Below are 17,500 nucleotides of genomic sequence, written 5' to 3'. Positions count from 1 at the left end.
CAACTATGACAATAATATTAGCAAGAATATCAACTATGGTAGGAACAGCCACAGCTACAAATCAGAGGAAGCATTAGTGGTCAGTTCTTTGACAGGCATATAATATCAGCTTCAAATAAACAGCTCTCTGGTAGACAAATAAAGCAGGTTTGTAAGAATGTCTGTAGTCTGTTGTGAGTGACAAGTAGTGTACCATCCAACCTTTCATCTTATCACTCACTTGCATTAACCATTCCACATACTGCTGCATACTCCCACTCATGCATACTTTGCTAAGCCTAAGCATCCACATACATCATATATAGGTGCACATACATATGCATTACACACATGTTCATCGGTGCACCTTTGCATGCATATCAATAAATACACCCATGTACAAATTCTCCCTTGACTAACATACCATAGAATAACTGAAAACTTAGTAAGTTATTACTTGTCTTCTACCCTGCCTGTGCACAAGGACCACACCCCATATATGAGGCACTTGTGAGGAGTGGCTTTACTTATAAGTTAGTGTATATAAAGGAATCCCCACTCCTATTTTGAAATCCAAAGAGAATTGGAAAGAGAAACAAAATCTGGTTTAATCCTACATGTGATTTAGATGTTTCCAGTAATGCAATTTATGAGCTTCCTGATGCTAATTAAAAAGCATTTCCCAAGGAGCCATGCCTCTCATAAACTATTTAACTTTCAGAGCATCAAGGCAAACTATTCATACTCAAATAATATTGCTTCCAGCATTGCATGCTACTAAAGAAATACCCTCATAGTCTTCACCCTATACTCTCACTGGTAACTACTGAAATTCTACCAGCTGCCCATTGGGAACATACATCCTCTCAAATACTGTGGTGTATAGAGCAACCCTCACAACATCTGATGGTATTGTGAGACACTTTATGGGCATGGAAATCAATTGCTTTAAGGGAAGATACATACAAAAAACATACACTCCTTCAAGTATAGGGACTGGATGAACCTCACCTCCTTGGTCTGCTTCAGTGAACTCCAGGACTATTGAAACCAATTCTCCCAACAGTGCATGGAAGGGCTTCTCCTTACTTACCTGGAACTTGTAATTGCCAAATCTGCTTTCATGAAAACTGCACATAACTTCACCATGCTGTCTTCTGTTGCAATGTGATTTCATAAGGGATTGTGTTCTATAAGATTTCCAAGTGATCTATGAAATTATTGACATCTACATCCTTCATTTTTCAATTCTTCTTTTATAATTCCAAAACAAATTATTAATATTCAAATTATTCGATCTTTTAGAAATAATTTAGGAGGATTTTCACTAATCATCTCATCATTATTTTTAATAATTATTAATTTTAATCTTTTAGGATTAATCCCTTATGTTTTTAGTACTACTAGACACCTAGCTATATCCTTTTCCCTTTCATTCCCTTTATGAAATCCAGTGCCATCTTAAGACATGGGCACACTGAACAGTTTTCCAGGGGTTCCATGGTCCTATGGGGCCCAATGCTAATTATTTATGCTGTTTGAAGGCATATGGCTCAGTGGTCAGAGTGTCAAGCTTATGATCGTGAGGTTGTGAGTTCAATTCCCAGATCGGTCTGTGTGTGGTGTTCTTGAAGATTTATTTAATGTTGCTCCGGCTCACTCAGCTGTGGAAATGAGTTGCGACGTCACTGGTGCCAATCTATGTCAGCCTTTGCCTTTCCTTTGGATAACATCAGTGGCATGTGGTGGTGGTGGTGGTGGTGGTGGTGGTGGGGGTGGCTGGTATGCATGAGCGACTGCTGGTCTTCCACCAACAATCTTGCTGGACTTATGCCTGGGAGGGTAAGCTTCTAGGTGCAATCTCATAGTCATTCATGACCGAAGGGTGTCTTTACTCCTTTACTCCTATGTATGAAGAGGGCCTCTCTGCATTTCTTTGCCTAGGGGCCAATAATTCTGGTAAAATGGTCCTGTGTATATCACTTATATTTTGGATTAAACATCGAAGACCTATTGCCAATTGAAACCCACATTCCTACAATACCTTGTTTTTATTTAATTGGGAGAAGGCACAACTTTTGGAGATTTTATAAGAAAACAGAAATCAATAGAGAGAAGACAGAATTGTTTAGGGGTCTTTATAACTCTGAATGCCAAAGCTTAATGCTAGTTCCTTTATGATTTCTCTGTTGCTAACGTCACCATATTGTTTTGTTCTTCATTCTCACATTCCAGGGTGTATAGTCCCAAACCTGCCAACCTCAATAGCTTATTTGTGCATGGATTCAATCTAAAGTAGAGAAAACATGGATTACAAAAAACAAAAAAAAAAAAAAAAAAAAAAAAACTATCGACGAATCCTATGAAGTCATTAAGACTGAGAAGAGTAATTATAGATATCTAGAAAAAAAAAAAAAAATTCTTCACAGAACAAGTATTACCACCCAGGCTCTCAGTTTAAACATTCTTACTACCAACCCCCATCTGTGTCCTGCTAGCTTTTACTATTCTTTATATGTGTGTAGAATGATATTTCATTACTCATAACAATACCTACCTAGTGCATGATTTATATAAATCTAGGTTATACTGTGGTGCAAGTCTGGAAGTGAAGTGGCCGAAAGGCTTTTGCATTACATTTCATGTTGTTTTCTTCTGCTCACCTGTTTGTGGTGTTTATATATCTTTCTGTAGGTTGTTTATATCTTTAGTGAGTTTTTTTTGTTGCCTTTGATATCTTAGTGAAATTAGCATAGCTAGTGAGTGGGGAGGATGTACTGATAGCTGAGTATAAGTCTGATACAGCTATTATAACACACACACACACAGATACACACACACACACACACACACACACACACACACACACACACACACACACACATATTTATATTTATATAAAACACATAAACAGAGTCTGATAGATTGCTTTAAGATACATGGTGTATTTTATAAATATACCTGTTCAAGTATCATAATAGCATGAAGCTATTAGTTAGTAGCTCTTTTGGTTGAGTATTTAATTTGATATATATACATATACATATGCACAATATATATATATATATATATATATATATATATATACATAATAATATTAGGGACAAAATCCAAAATTACAGGTAAAAACTCAATTAAAATCAATTTATAAAAAATTAAAATTAAATTGAGCTTTACAGAGTAAAATATATATAAATATATAGTTTTAGGGAAAAGAACCAAGGTTCATGAACTCATCGATATATATATATATATATATATATATATATATATATATATATATATATATACATATATATCATCTCTGTCTCTTTCTCTCTCTTTCTCTAATATATATATATATATATATATATATAGAGAGAGAGAGAGAGAGAGACTTATAGAATAAGTAACAGATTTAAAAAAAGAAGCACAGGGGTTGATTCATTTGACTAAAAATTCAAGATGGTGCCCCAGCATGGGTGGAGTCTGATGACTGAAACAAGTTAAAGATAAAAGATATACATACATACTCACATACATACACACACGCACACACACACACACACACACACACACACACACACACATAAAGACAAGGCATAAATAATGGTCGTTAAATATTCTCTTTTATTGTAGTAAATTTGACTTACAGCCGTTTCCAGTAATCATTATAGGTTCGCTATTGATCAATAAGTGTCTACTCACCTATTGATTGGTTTACTTGCAACTGTTTCCAGGAGTTATAGATTTGTTATTGATAAGTTTACTTGTAATAACTACTGGAAACAGCTGTAAGTCAAATTTACAACAATGAAGAAAAATATGTAACAACCATTATTCATTCTTTGTGTTGGATATCACTCTGTGTGAAAACCAGTATAACTAGGACTCAACCATTGATTTACAATATAGAACGGTGGAAGTATAACATCAGACCCTGCTACAAGAACATGCTGAGTTCTTTACTAATCTCAGCAATATTGTTAGTCTGGTGTACTAATAGAGACTACTTATAAAGTATTTTGCCTGGATTGATAATCTTTCATGAATAACTCTGTTACAAACACACACACATATATATAGGTATACATGTGTGTGTGTTTATATATATATATGTAAGTATGTATGTTTATATATCTATAGCTGTCTATCTCTCCCCCCTCTCTCTCTCTATCTATCTATCTGTCTATCTATCTATCTATCTATCTATAACATTAGGTAAAATGTAAGTGGCTAAGATTTATTTAGACATAGAAATTATATAAATTATTTAAATAATTAGCATAACATAATCCAAGTACTGCATTATCTGAAGTTTCCTGAAGATATGACTACATTTGTATTTACATGTTTTGTTCTGGTATGTCAATACTTGCTTATAATTCTTGATGGGGCAGAAAAATAGTAGAATAACCCTCACTCATTTCATCTCTATTTGGATGTTCATCAATTGCAGAATGCCTGACAGGTTATTGCTATTTATATTAATCACAAACTAGAACTCAGCTCAAAAAGGCCAGTCTTATTTGCATAACTGAGTGTTCATATGGAAAATTAATTAATTATATATGACACAATATACATTGGATATTCTGAACTTAAATGGACACTTATTTACACTTTGCAACATGGTTCATAATATCAAAATTGTTGGTATATCTATATTGAGTTTCAGAGTATCTATATTATATAAAACATTAGGACATCCTCCTCCTCCTCATTATCATCATTTAACATCTGTCTTCCATGCATGCATGGGTAGGACTATATGAATAAATGCATATAAGTCTACAAATATATCATTAGTCTCACCAGGCCAGCCAGCAGTTCTGATGAGTTGCCTATAGTAGACATGAAACCAATGATAACTTTCTGATTGGTTGCAACCAAGGATATACTATTTGGCTATGTAACACACACACACACACACACACAAACACACACGGTGTATTTATGTATGTGTGCATATATATATATATATATATATATATATATATATGCACATGCATACAAACACATACATACATAATACATACATACATACATACATATAGTCCAGTCCAGTCCAGTCTTAGGTTTCTATTTTTCCTCTATCTCTTTGAATCACCAGGCAGAAATCGCCTATTGTCACCGCCTTTAAGGAGCGAGGTGGGTAATTAGTCCAATAAATTGATTTCAATACTTTGTCAGATTCACATTTAATTATTCGCCCTTTATTGAATTGCTGAGTTACGTACCTTCTAGAGAGTTACCTCCCCTTAGAAGTTAAGCTTTCCAATGATAAGCACTATTTAGAATTCTGGGAATAAACATTTCTTTGTTTACACTTCTGCTTTGCCCTTTCTCATTTGTCTATCGAAAACTATATCGAAAACTTCTTGCTTTTCATGAGTGAGCAAAGATGTATAAAACATGATTAAGCAACCTGTATTATTTTGGTAATGACTTGCATGGTGTCACAATAAGCTACAGCAATGCACAGCCTTCACACTGACAGCAATAAGTGGTTCCATTCCAGCCACCATGTTTAATATTGTCTTGAAATGGAAGCTCAGTGGACACTGAGCTCTGGAATCATCTTAACCTCACTAGCTCCATATGGTTCTGGGTTCAGTCCCACTGCGTGGCAGCTTGGGCAAGTGTCTTCTACTATAGCCTCGGGCCGACCAAAGCCTTGAGAGTGGATTTGGTAGACGGAAACTGAAAAGAAGCCCGTCGTATATATGTGTGTGTGTGTGTGTGTGTGTGTGTGTGTGTGTGTGTGTGTGTGTGTGTGTGTGTGTGTCCCCAACATCGCTTGACAACCGATGCCGGTGTGTTTACGTCCTTGTAACTTAGTGGTTTGCCCAAAGAGACAGATAGAATAAGTACCAGGCTTACAAAGAATAAGTCCTGGGGTCGATTTATTCGACTAAAAGGCGGTGCTCCAGCATGGCCGCAGTCAAATGACTGAAACAAGTAAAAGAGAGGGCCATTTTCTATAGCATATCCTGCAACAACTTCCCCCACTCACCTTCACTCTTATTTCACCCCATGTGAAGTGACCTCACTAGTTTTAAACCCTTGCATTTTACCATCAGCTTTTCTCATTTCTTTGGCAATGCTACACTGCCTTTGAGATGAACATGAAATAGTTGTTTTTTGAAATATTGGAACTCGAAGCAGAACTGAGTGCCTGTTACGTAACATTGGCTTTGGCCAAAGCTACCTTCTCACTTAGCTTGACCAGTCTTCTCAAGCATGGTATATCACCAAAGGTCACGGTCACTTGTCACTGTCTCCATGAAGTCCAACGTTTGAAGGGTGATTTTTACATGCTACTGGCACAAGTGCCAGTTATGTGACACTGGCATTGGCCACGACAATGATTTCACTTGGCTTGATATATATATGTGCATGTGTGTGTGGTAGGTATGTGTGTGTGTGTATATTTAACAAGATGTATATACAGAAATGGATATTTCTCTTATTAATCATCACCACTAACTCACAGAAGCTTAATATAGGCTAGCAGCACTTTATTAATTGTTTTATCAAATGAACCTTAATTGTGAAAACAAATGCACCCCCCCTACAAAAAAAAACATTTAGTTTATGTAATTACTCTAAGTCAACTTCAGAGCTTTTGTTCTCTTCACTAATTATGAATTAAAATATAGTATTTCACAATGTGGAGTCACATTCTTCAACTCATTAGGTAAATTGCTAAATTCTTACCCGCTTGAGTTTTATATTGATATAAATAGCATTGAATACTTTATGTTATACATCATCATCATCATCATGTCCCTGTTATGTCTGTATGATTCATTCAGAATTATATCATGATTCATAGGTTGGGAAGTACTGATCCAAATCAATCTAGATCTTTATCCATCTTTAGAATATACAGGATTTACCAGTAATACAATTGTGTGAAGAGGTTTTTGTTGGCTTTTTTTTTGCCATGATTGACAGTATTGTAGAGACAGTAATTTAACTGCTTCTGCTGTGCCTGGGCTGTTTCCAGACACAAGAGCCTAACCCTCAAGTATGCTTACCACGTCTACCCTCATGGATAATCCATGAAGGAAAAACAAGTCAATGCATTTGCAGCATTCATGGAACTGTAGGTGGTGCCAGACATTAGTTAAGTATAACTGTATGGATTGTCCTAACAGGTCCCTCCCTCTTGATTCTCTTTTAGGGTATACTCCATTAGCCCTTTTTAAATGCTCGATATATTACCTCACAAAGCAGCAATGGTTTATTGTTATGGTGGGCATGGTTTGTGCGGGGCCAGTCCTGCTCGTTCGTCTTTCAAACTTGTATTGGTCTGGTGCAAGAAGTGTTGTGAGCCCAACAGTTGCCAGGATGCAGGACTTGTATGGGGCTATCTTCTCTTAGATGAACAACTAAAAAGGTGAAGGGCCTTATTTGCACTGTGTCCGTTGGGGTGTCTGTGAGCAATATTCTTCAAAAGTAATTTCTTGATATGCTAATTAACACATAGCTGGGACCCTGACAGGTGCTACTATTACAGGTGAGAGTAGACCTAGGAACAATAATGGCTAAGAGATGGTCCCATATACCTCAAAATCCCTGGAAATCCTGAATCAGAACCTCACTACAGAAAACTGTTTAAATATCCAGAAAATACTGAGTGAAATATGTTAAAATAATAGCATCTAAACTTCTGCTAACCTTCAACTTTTAGCTTATGAAAGAGAAACTTATGAAAGAGTGTTCTATGTCGATTATGTTTACTGTTTTATAATAAAATGTTATTTTTGTTATTGTTCTATGAATCAGTTATTTAAACTGAATATTAATCTTATCTATGTGTATAAATAAACCAAATGTGTTGGTGTAACCATTTGAATAATAATAAGCACAGATATTTATTTTATCATAAGATATGATGCAAGTACATACTGATGTTATAGAACTAGTTAACTAAATACATACATACATTCTCCTACACAGACACCCACACTTTTTCTTTGAACACTTACATTCAGATACATTTCTGCTGTTGCTACACATATATGCACATACAAATTCACATAACACTTCTTGTTTTCAAAGTTATCATAAAGAAATTACCTGCTTTCTACCAGATTGCCATTAATTTGCTAGATATTGTAACTACATACATATTATTTAAGCAAAATTTTAATGAATTGCTAAAATCTATTCTTCTTTAATTTCAGACATATTTCCCTGATTGTTGGTGTTTGGTCGGTTGAATCGAGATATGTTGCTATCAGCATGTATTCTCATGCTGTTGCTCTGCAGTTGCTTATGTAGCAATCTCACTTTCTATGTAGCTGAAGAGCAAGATGCAGGAACACTTGTGGGAGACATAGCAGCTAATCTGAATCTAAATTATGATAAACAAACTGCAGACACTAGTTTAGTATCTTTTAACCTAATTGGTATTGTCGATTTGTTTAATGTCACAAAAACTGGCAAGCTGTACACTACACGGAAATTAGATGCTGAATCTCTGTGTGCTTATGATACTCAGTGTTTCAAAATGTTACGGGTTATTTTCAGAGAAAATAAGAAAAATGAAAACTTTTTAAAGATAAAAATTGTGATACAAGATGTCAATGATCACTCACCTGTGTTTCCCAAAGCAGAAATTTATCTTCGGTTTTTAGAAACAGATGGTGAAGGAACAAAAAAATTTCTGCTAAATGCAATAGACAAAGATGTTGGAGAAGCAAACTCACAGATTTCATATCAAATAGTTAATGACTACAAAGGAACATTTGACTTAGTGACTTCTAAAAGAGTTGATGGTACAGATAATCTAGAGATTGTCTTAAGAGAAATGTTGGACAGGGAAGTACAAGAAACATATAAATTACAGATCATTGCAACAGATAATGGTGTTCCACCCAGAAAGGGGAAAATGGATGTTCAGATCTCTGTGATTGATGCAAATGATAATCCTCCCATTTTCTCTCAGAATATTTACAATGTTTTCATAAATAGTAGCCATCGAATAGATAAACCAGTGTTTGTCCTGTCTGCTCATGATTTGGATTATGGCAATAATAGTAAAGTTTCATACAAATTTGGATCAAAAACATCTGAAGCAGCTAAACATAATTTTAGGTTAAATGAAATAACTGGTGAAATATATCATAAAGGTAAATTTTCATTAGGAGAAAATCAAAATTATAAATTGTTTGTTGAAGCTAGAGACGGGGGAAAACCGTTTCTTAGTTCCATTACCTTAGTTCGTATCAACATCGTCAGTCAACATAACAACCCACCAGTCATTGAGATCAGTTTTGTTTCAAGAATAACAGAGGAGACAACTGTCATTTCAGAAGACATCAAAGTTGGCAATTTTATAGCTTTTGTAAAAGTGACAGATGATGACACTGGAGAAAATGGAGAAGTAGAGTGTCAACTGAATCATCCTAAATTCCAGCTTCAAACCTTGGGAAGCAAAGAATATAAAATAACTGTGAAAGAAGCAGTTGACAGAGAAACAAAAAGTGATTTTAGTGTAACAATGACATGTGAAGATAATGGTTCACCAGCATTACGAAGTATCAAAAAATTCTCAGTCAAAGTGACAGATGTTAATGATGTACAGCCTAAGTTTGTAAAGGATTCATTCAGATTTCTGATTAAGGAAAATGAAAGCCCAAATTTCCCTGTTGGCTATATGGAAGCTACAGATCCTGATGAAGGAGAGGGAGGAAAATTATCTTATTTAATTTTGAACAATCATCAGCATTTGTTTCCTTTCAAAATTTCCAATGGTGGTTTTATTTCAACAACTAGATCGTTAGACAGAGAAATCAAAGACTCTTATCAGTTCCAAGTTTTAGTGAAAGACAATGGAACATTATCATTGAATAACACTGCAAATGTTACTGTTGAAATCATGGATGTGAATGATAATGCCCCTTATTTCACTTCTCCTGATGTTGAATCAGTCACCCTTAATGTACATTATCTACCACAAAGTAACAACGAGATTACAGTTTTCAAAGCCTCTGACAAAGACACGCCGAGAAATGCTTTTCTGAAATATGGAATATACCAAGGCAATGACAAGAAATTATTTGCACTCAACTCTCGTACAGGTGTGTTGTCTTTTGCTCGCATGGTTTATCAGAATGATGCTGGGGAATATGAACTTGTAGTTATAGTTGAAGACAGTGGTATTCCAGTTCTATCAGCAACTGCTTCAGCTACCTTAAGGCTGACTGTTAGTAATGATGCCCCAAAGATCCAGGCAACTGCAAAGTCTTCGGACAAAGACTGGATAGATATGAACTGGGTGATAATCATTGTTGCAGGGGTTGTGATTGTATCTGTGGCTATTGTGATATCAGTTACTGTATGTATTATAAAGTACTGTAAATCTAAAAACAGACTCTCTGCTGAAAGGAACACATCCTCAAACCATTCTCAAAGAGAAATGAGTCAACTAATTTCAGACAATTATCATCCTGCTACTATGGTAAGAAATTTACCTAGAATGCATAATACAAATGATTCTTTTATTGACCCAAGAACTGAGTTTTTTCATGGAGTTCCATCCCAAACTTGGAGGGAGTGTAAATCCCCTTCCTCACGACAAAGAGGACCAATACCAACACCGGTAAGTATTCATAATGGTACAATCAGCATTTTTCAGTAATAAATTCAGACTAAAGTATTACCATTTTGTTGTATGTAATTACAGAATTTGGTACAACTCAGTTGAGGAAATATTTTTATTCAACTCTAGTTTTTGACAAATTTTACTGTTGTTGAGTTGCTATTGTTGCATCTGATTACAATATTAATTTCAAATACTGCTCAGGTCGACTTTACCTTTCAGCCTTCTGGAGACAATAAAATAAGCACTAATTGAACACAGGGCTCAATACAGTTCTTTATTTAAGAGATGAAGAATTATGTACATTATTTATATTATTTACATTATTTACATTTGACAGATATTTATCCTCATCTTCTTTGTTGTTAGCACAACGTTTTGGCTGATATACCCTCCAGCCTTTATCAGGTGTCTTGGTGAAATTTCGAACCTGGGTTCTCATTCCTAAGGTTCAGGACTCTTGCAGGCCAATCCTCTTCACTAGGGTGAGCAACCTTATCACTTCTGCTGTGGGGAATGGGTCTTCTTGACTACAGCGTGGCACCAGATATTTCGATCCTTTGTTATCTTGTCTGAAAGATTCAGTATTTTGAGGCCGTCCTTCAGTACTTCGTCCCTTGCCTTCCTTGGTCTTCCACTTCCACGTGTTCCATCTACTTTGAGAAATCGGCACTTCTTTATGGAACTGTCAGCATCCATTTGCATCACATGACTGATGTATATAATGCATATCTTTATGTTAGTGACAAGTAGAAAACTACCTGCTTGCTTGTCTGGCATGTCATTTTATAAAGGATGACAGATAAAGTTAACTTTAGTTAAGTTATGAAATGCAAACAACAAAATTAAATATCATATTGTGAAGCATTTTATCTACCACTCTTCCAATTTTACCATTCCAATCTCTTTTTGAATCTCTCTTGACTCATACTCTGTTGCCTTAAAAACTGATACATTACATTGAATAATGTAGTCCACAGTACACTATACTTAAAAAAAAGGAAGGGTTGTCATACCTCCCTGATCATAAATCTGTTTGATTGTATCCAACCTGGGGTTAAAGAATAGCCACAACCTGATTGACAAAGTGGTGAATTAATATTATACCTGTATAGCTTAATACTTTCAAATGTCCCATCATCCATCTCTGATAGACTTGTAGCTTTCTTTACTTCTTTCCCACATGAAAGCCTTACTAATAACATTGAAACTAACCTCAATAGCTGCCTCTCCCTTCATCACTCGGTTATTTCCACTTGGCTAGATTTTAATCAACTATCTTCTCTTATCTTTCTTATCTAACATTTTCTTATTGTTACATTTTTTATAACTGTTTCTTTTCCCAGTCTGAAGAAGTGTGTCAGTTTTATTAAAGACATTCTCCTCAAGGACATACTCAGTCATGTGAACATACTATTATGCAATTCACAATACACAATCATATTAGAGAACATTAGCAGACATCTTATACACCTTGCTATATAAATCTGACATATTGCTTTCAACCAAAAGTTCTCTCTAGATTCTTATTGTTGCTTCTAGCTACCACACTTTACCCACACCTTCTGGGTTCACAACTTAAGCTTTTATAATTTGTTGTTCCTCTCTAATGCATCTTATTTTCTAGCAATTATCTTTGAAACAACGTTGCCAGTCGTTAAGGATGCTACTCCCTTCTTCTATCAGATTAACTACACTAATTACACAATGTTTACAACGAAATAACAGACTGACTCATTAGGGATATCACCTTCAAGTTCTACCTAAGTTCACTACACTATTACTGTCTGTTTTAAGCTCTGCTCCAATCAGTGAATTATCCAATGAATTGCTACAGATTAGCCCTTAGATACTCTCTGTATTTTATTCTCATCACCAGCTCTCTTTAAATATAGGCATCATATAAGATTGATTAGATTAAAACTTATAATCTCATTGTAGGATATTTTATCTTGCTTTCTCTCTTTCTCTTTTTATTTTTTAAAATTTTCATTTGTTTCTTAATCCTTTTCAACTCTTTCAACTTCTCTGACTTGGAATTTCTAAACAGTAATGAATGCTGAAGACCCATATTTCTTGACGGAGAGACTAGCTGTTCACAAACATTTGTCTGCTATAGATGTTTTCATGTTTAGTAAAAATCAAAACGTTTAAGGAAGATAATTCTGTCATCAATTTTGAAACTGGTAAAAGACTATTTAATCAACTTGAAATTTTGTTTTCTCTGTGTAATTCCAACATTAATACTTATGGGAAAGGTGCAGATGGTTCTAACATTTAGGTAATAGTTCTAATATTTAGGTAAATCAGAAACAAATTGAAACTTAAAAGAGTATGTGGAGAATTTTATAGAATGTGTTTGAAATAAAAGTTTTTTTTTTTTTGTCAGCTTGTGTACATTAGCCCTATGTCAGTAGATATAAATTTTATATATTTAAAAAAAATTTTATTTTTCAAGGGATTTAGGGTTATGGAGTCAGAAATATGTAATTTATTGGCTTAGATATTTTTTAATGACTTTGAAATGGAAGATCAGTGCCCTCAACCCTTATAAAGGCCTGTAGGGATTTGAACCCCAACTGCAAGATATTCAGTTAGGATTACCAAGTAAGCGACCATAGTTTCACATGATTGATCTGTAAATCGCCCAATCAGTGTGAAGCTGTAGTGTGATATGGCTCCTCAAATGATCTAAAATTCAACCCCCTTTTCACCCTATAAAAACTGTTTGGCACCTATCTCTGCCAGACAGCATCAGGTATTCGCACAAACCACTTTGAGCAAAAGGCAAATTACTAATATCAGATCACATCAGGCACTTGAACAGACCACCTTGAGCAAGAGATGACTTTGGACATCCACACATGATACACCACTGCTAACCTTCTACAAGACACAGGGAGGTTCTCTCCTCCCAGTCAGCAGTTATATTACCAGCATTTTTCTTTTGTAAACAGCCAACACAGTAAACCATGTCCAGCAATAAATATGCTGAAAGTCAAAAGTTCATGAGTTGCTTCATTTATTATACATGCAACCAGCTAGACCACATAATGATGGTCTTCAACAGCACTTGTTGTTGGCACTCCGTCGCTTACGACGCCGAGGGTTCCAGTTGATCTGACCAACGGAACAGCCTGCTCATGAAATTAACGTGCAAGTGGCTGAGCACTCCACAGACACGTGTACCCTTAACGTAGTTCTCGGGGGATATTCAGCGTGACACAGTGTGACAAGGCTGACCCTTTGAATTACAGGCACAACAGAAACAGGAAGTAAGAGAGAGAGAAAGTTGTGGTGAAAGAGTACAGCAGGGTTCGCCACCATCCCCTGCCGGAGCCTCGTGGAGCTTTAGGTGTTTTCGCTCAATAAACACTCACAACGCCTGGTCTGGGAATCGAAACCGCAATCCTATGACCGCGAGTCCGCTGCTCTAACTACTGGGCCATTGTGCCTCCACTCAACAACACTATACACATCCAATATCGCAACCCCACAGCAACGGTAACCAAGAAACCATGTAACAGGCCTCTGTAACCGGTACAAGTGGGTTATTCTCAGAATGTTGACCAGAGACCTGGCTCAAAGGCTTCCCACAGAGTGGACTCAGCTAAAAGCTTTCAAGGCCCAGGTGATATTAAAATGGGTGTATAGCTTTTGTAAAGCTATACATAAAGATAATCACAAACGAGAGTCTGTTGAAGTGTTGTTTATTCTGTATCAATCATCTCCGACATGAGAGAGAGTACAATCAGCCATTTAAGTTTGGGTCTCATTTGTCACCAAACCAGAAGTCTCAGCTTGATAACTAGTCTTCAGTGAATGTCCTTGTTTACAGTTCGTCTCTTATGAGTTCATGGGGCAATGCGCTACAGAAGACAAAATTAAGTCTATCATCCAAAAACAAGTTCAATCCTTCTAATGGATTTCTGCATAGTTTCTGTCCACAAAATTTCGCTCCCAAGGTTTTGGTTGATCTGAGTCTGTGGTAGAATATATTTACCGAAAATGCTGTGCAGTGGGACCATGTAGTCATGAAACAAACTTCTTAACCACACCTGAGCACTTTAATGTTACAAAATGCCACATGGACTTATTGATGATGACAACGACAACAACAATGGTGATGATGATGATGATGATGATGATGATGATGAACTCTTATTGTATAGTGTTGGTGGTGCATTAAATCTCTTCAGAAAAGGCAACCAAAAGTGCATGTGCAGTACATGGAATAATACACAAAAAGACATGAAAGTGAAATGTGAATGGGTCTTAAAAAAGATATAACAAGAGCACTCAGAGAGCGCAAACCTCTTCCAAGGTAACACCAACTTCCTCTCAGTGATTAGCCAGAGATGGTTTTTAAAATGAGAATATCTGAAATAAAGTCGACTGCTCTCACAAACAAGAATATTAAAAATGAACCCAATTGCTATCAAAAATTAAGTAAAAAAACAGGAAAAAATAATCCAGAATCCTTGTCCGGTACCAGATTGATTCCAAAATCTAATCAGTTTGTACCAGTCATGAGGCCAAACATTCCTGAAAGTTTCATTCAAATCCATCCAGTGGTTCTTGAGATATCTTGTTCACGGACAAACAAGGAAACAAACATGACTGAAAACAATACAGAGGAAAAAATGTGGAACAGGAACAACAGGTGAACTGTTGGCGAATTCCAGGAAGCATGGAAGTCTTGAAGGCTGTATTGTTCCAACAGTTAACAACTGTTGTGAGTAATCTATTCCATGTTTCAGTAATTCATGGAAAAAAGAGAAAGAAACGTTTCTGAAAGTCATGGGTGCTGTGCTGTTTTCTGATTTTGTAAGCATACTGACAAGTGTTAGACATATGGGATTCAGAAAGGAACTCAGAGGTTGTTGTTGGAAAAATAATGGATAATCTTGTGGTTGGGGTGTCTATAATCGATATTTTTAATCAGTGCTGGATTAACCATTAAGCAAAATAAGCATGTACTTAGGGCATCAAGGGAAGGAGGGGGCACCACAGAAATGGTATATGGTTTACGGCACAAAAGAAACCACTTTAAACTTGCTAAAATAATATTCAGGATACCTTTATCTCTACTAAGTATAGATGTAGATGCGTTACCTAAGATTAATTTTGAGGATCTAACCAAAGACTTTGCAATTCAAAAAAGTAGGAGGAAACTTTTCAAATATAAATAAAGTGGAAGTATACAAAAATAAACACTATTTTCCCTCTTACTGTTTTGTTTCGTTTTGAAAAATAAAATATTTATTTTATGGTCAGTTATTGTTTATATTTTGAATTACATAATCTTTTATGGGGGCACCAAAATCTTTTAAGTGCTTAGGATCTCGATGGGTCTTAATCAGGGCCTGTTTCTAACCCTGTCACACCGTATTCCTACTATTAGGGGAATAGATTAAACGTCATCTCTGCTGGATTCCCAGTAGAGCAGTCAGGAAGAACACACAGAAAAAGAAGATGCAACCAATTCTGTCCATTAGTTTGCTTGCAATTGTTACTCTTGAACTGTATATTCTTTCATTCTTTTATTCTTTTACTTGTTTCAGTCATTTGACTGCAGTCATGCTGGAGCACCACCTTAAAGGGTTTTAGTCAAAGAAATCGACCCCCACTCCACCTCGGGCCTATTCTTTGTAAGCCTAGTACTTATTCTTTTGGTCTCTTTTGCTGAACTGCTAAGTTACGGGGACATAGACACACCAATATTGGTGGTCAAGCGATGGTGGGGGACAAACACACACACACACACACACATATGTATACACACATATGTATACACACATATGTATACACACATATATACATATGACAGGCTTCTTTCAATGTCTGTCTACCAAATCCATTCTCAAGGCTCTGGTGGGCCTGAGGCTGTAGTAGAAGACACTTGCCCAAGGTGCCACACAGTGGGACTGAACTTGGAGCCATGTGGTTGGGAAGCAAGCTTCTTACCACACAGCTACAACTATTTATTTTTTTGCTCAGAAGACCAGGAGGTGGGTAAAATTAGACACAGAGACCCAGGTCTTGGAGTATTAACCATAAAAAATATAATTCACTCTTATATGAAGGAGTGCTTTAAGGGTATTGTGAATGGCCTGGTTGGGGGCCCAACCATCCATATCCTTTTACAGGGCTTAGAAAAACTGAAGGACTGCTGCAATAAGTATGTGAACCTGAGAGGGGAATACATTAAATGAAATCATAATCAACTGATCGATCCTTCTGTATTTTCTTTTACTCAAAGCCAGGAACTTTTCAGCATCCCTTCATAGAACCTCTCAAAGTTAAATAATATATCTGACAGGTGGATACATGGTAAAGTTTCATGTGGAGTATTTTGTTGCTACATGTAGTTCACAATCTGAACCAGGGCTGGAATCCAATGGCAAAGTTCCAACATCCTAACTCCTATTCCTTTCTCAAAGTCAATATTACCCATTGATGAATTACCTCTAATTATCAAGAAAAAACAAATTAAGCAATTGACTCTATCATACTTACATAATATAGTTAGAATATTGATTGATTAGACCACAATATTCATAGATCACTTGCCAATATCATTTCAAGTCTCTCTCTCTCTTTCTCTTCCGCTGCTGCTACAATTGTTAGTCTTTGCAGTCAGCCAGTAGCACTCATTCATGCATTCTTTAATATCTGTTGGCATCACATATCTTACTGCTATAGATTAGTTTTATTTAATAAATAAACATTTTAAAAAGCACATATCTGCAAGTTAGATCTTTAATGAGTCATCTAACCACAGTTAGTGCCCTTGATGCTTCTCTGCAATGTAATCTCACACATTTTATGGCAGAAGAGTGGTAATTTCAAATCGTTGTATTTCTTTCACTAGATTTTTATTAGTTTTTTTTTTTTGTATATACTTTTACCACTATCTATATAATA

General features: G+C 35.9%; 1 protein-coding gene across 5 annotated transcripts in view; it reads left to right on the top strand.

Annotated features, from left to right (window-relative positions):
• LOC106872896 (protocadherin beta-3) overlaps nt 1–17,500 on the top strand; it is a 97,743-nt gene that overhangs the window by 52,002 nt on the left and 28,241 nt on the right. For all 5 annotated transcript variants that reach the window (XM_014920064.3, XM_089362777.1, XM_089362776.1 and 2 more), the window contains exon 2: nt 8,154–10,573. In XM_014920064.3, coding sequence (XP_014775550.2) covers nt 8,198–10,573 — 2,376 coding nt within the window. In that variant the 5' untranslated portion in view covers nt 8,154–8,197. The remainder of the gene's footprint in view (nt 1–8,153; nt 10,574–17,500) is intronic.

The sequence above is a fragment of the Octopus bimaculoides genome, chromosome 14 (assembly GCF_046866305.1).
Source record: "Octopus bimaculoides isolate indiv1 chromosome 14, ASM4686630v1, whole genome shotgun sequence".
NCBI lineage: Eukaryota > Metazoa > Mollusca > Cephalopoda > Octopoda > Octopodidae > Octopus > Octopus bimaculoides.
The sequence above is the reverse complement of the archived record's forward strand: the minus strand, read 5'-3'. Positions and strand labels throughout refer to the sequence as shown.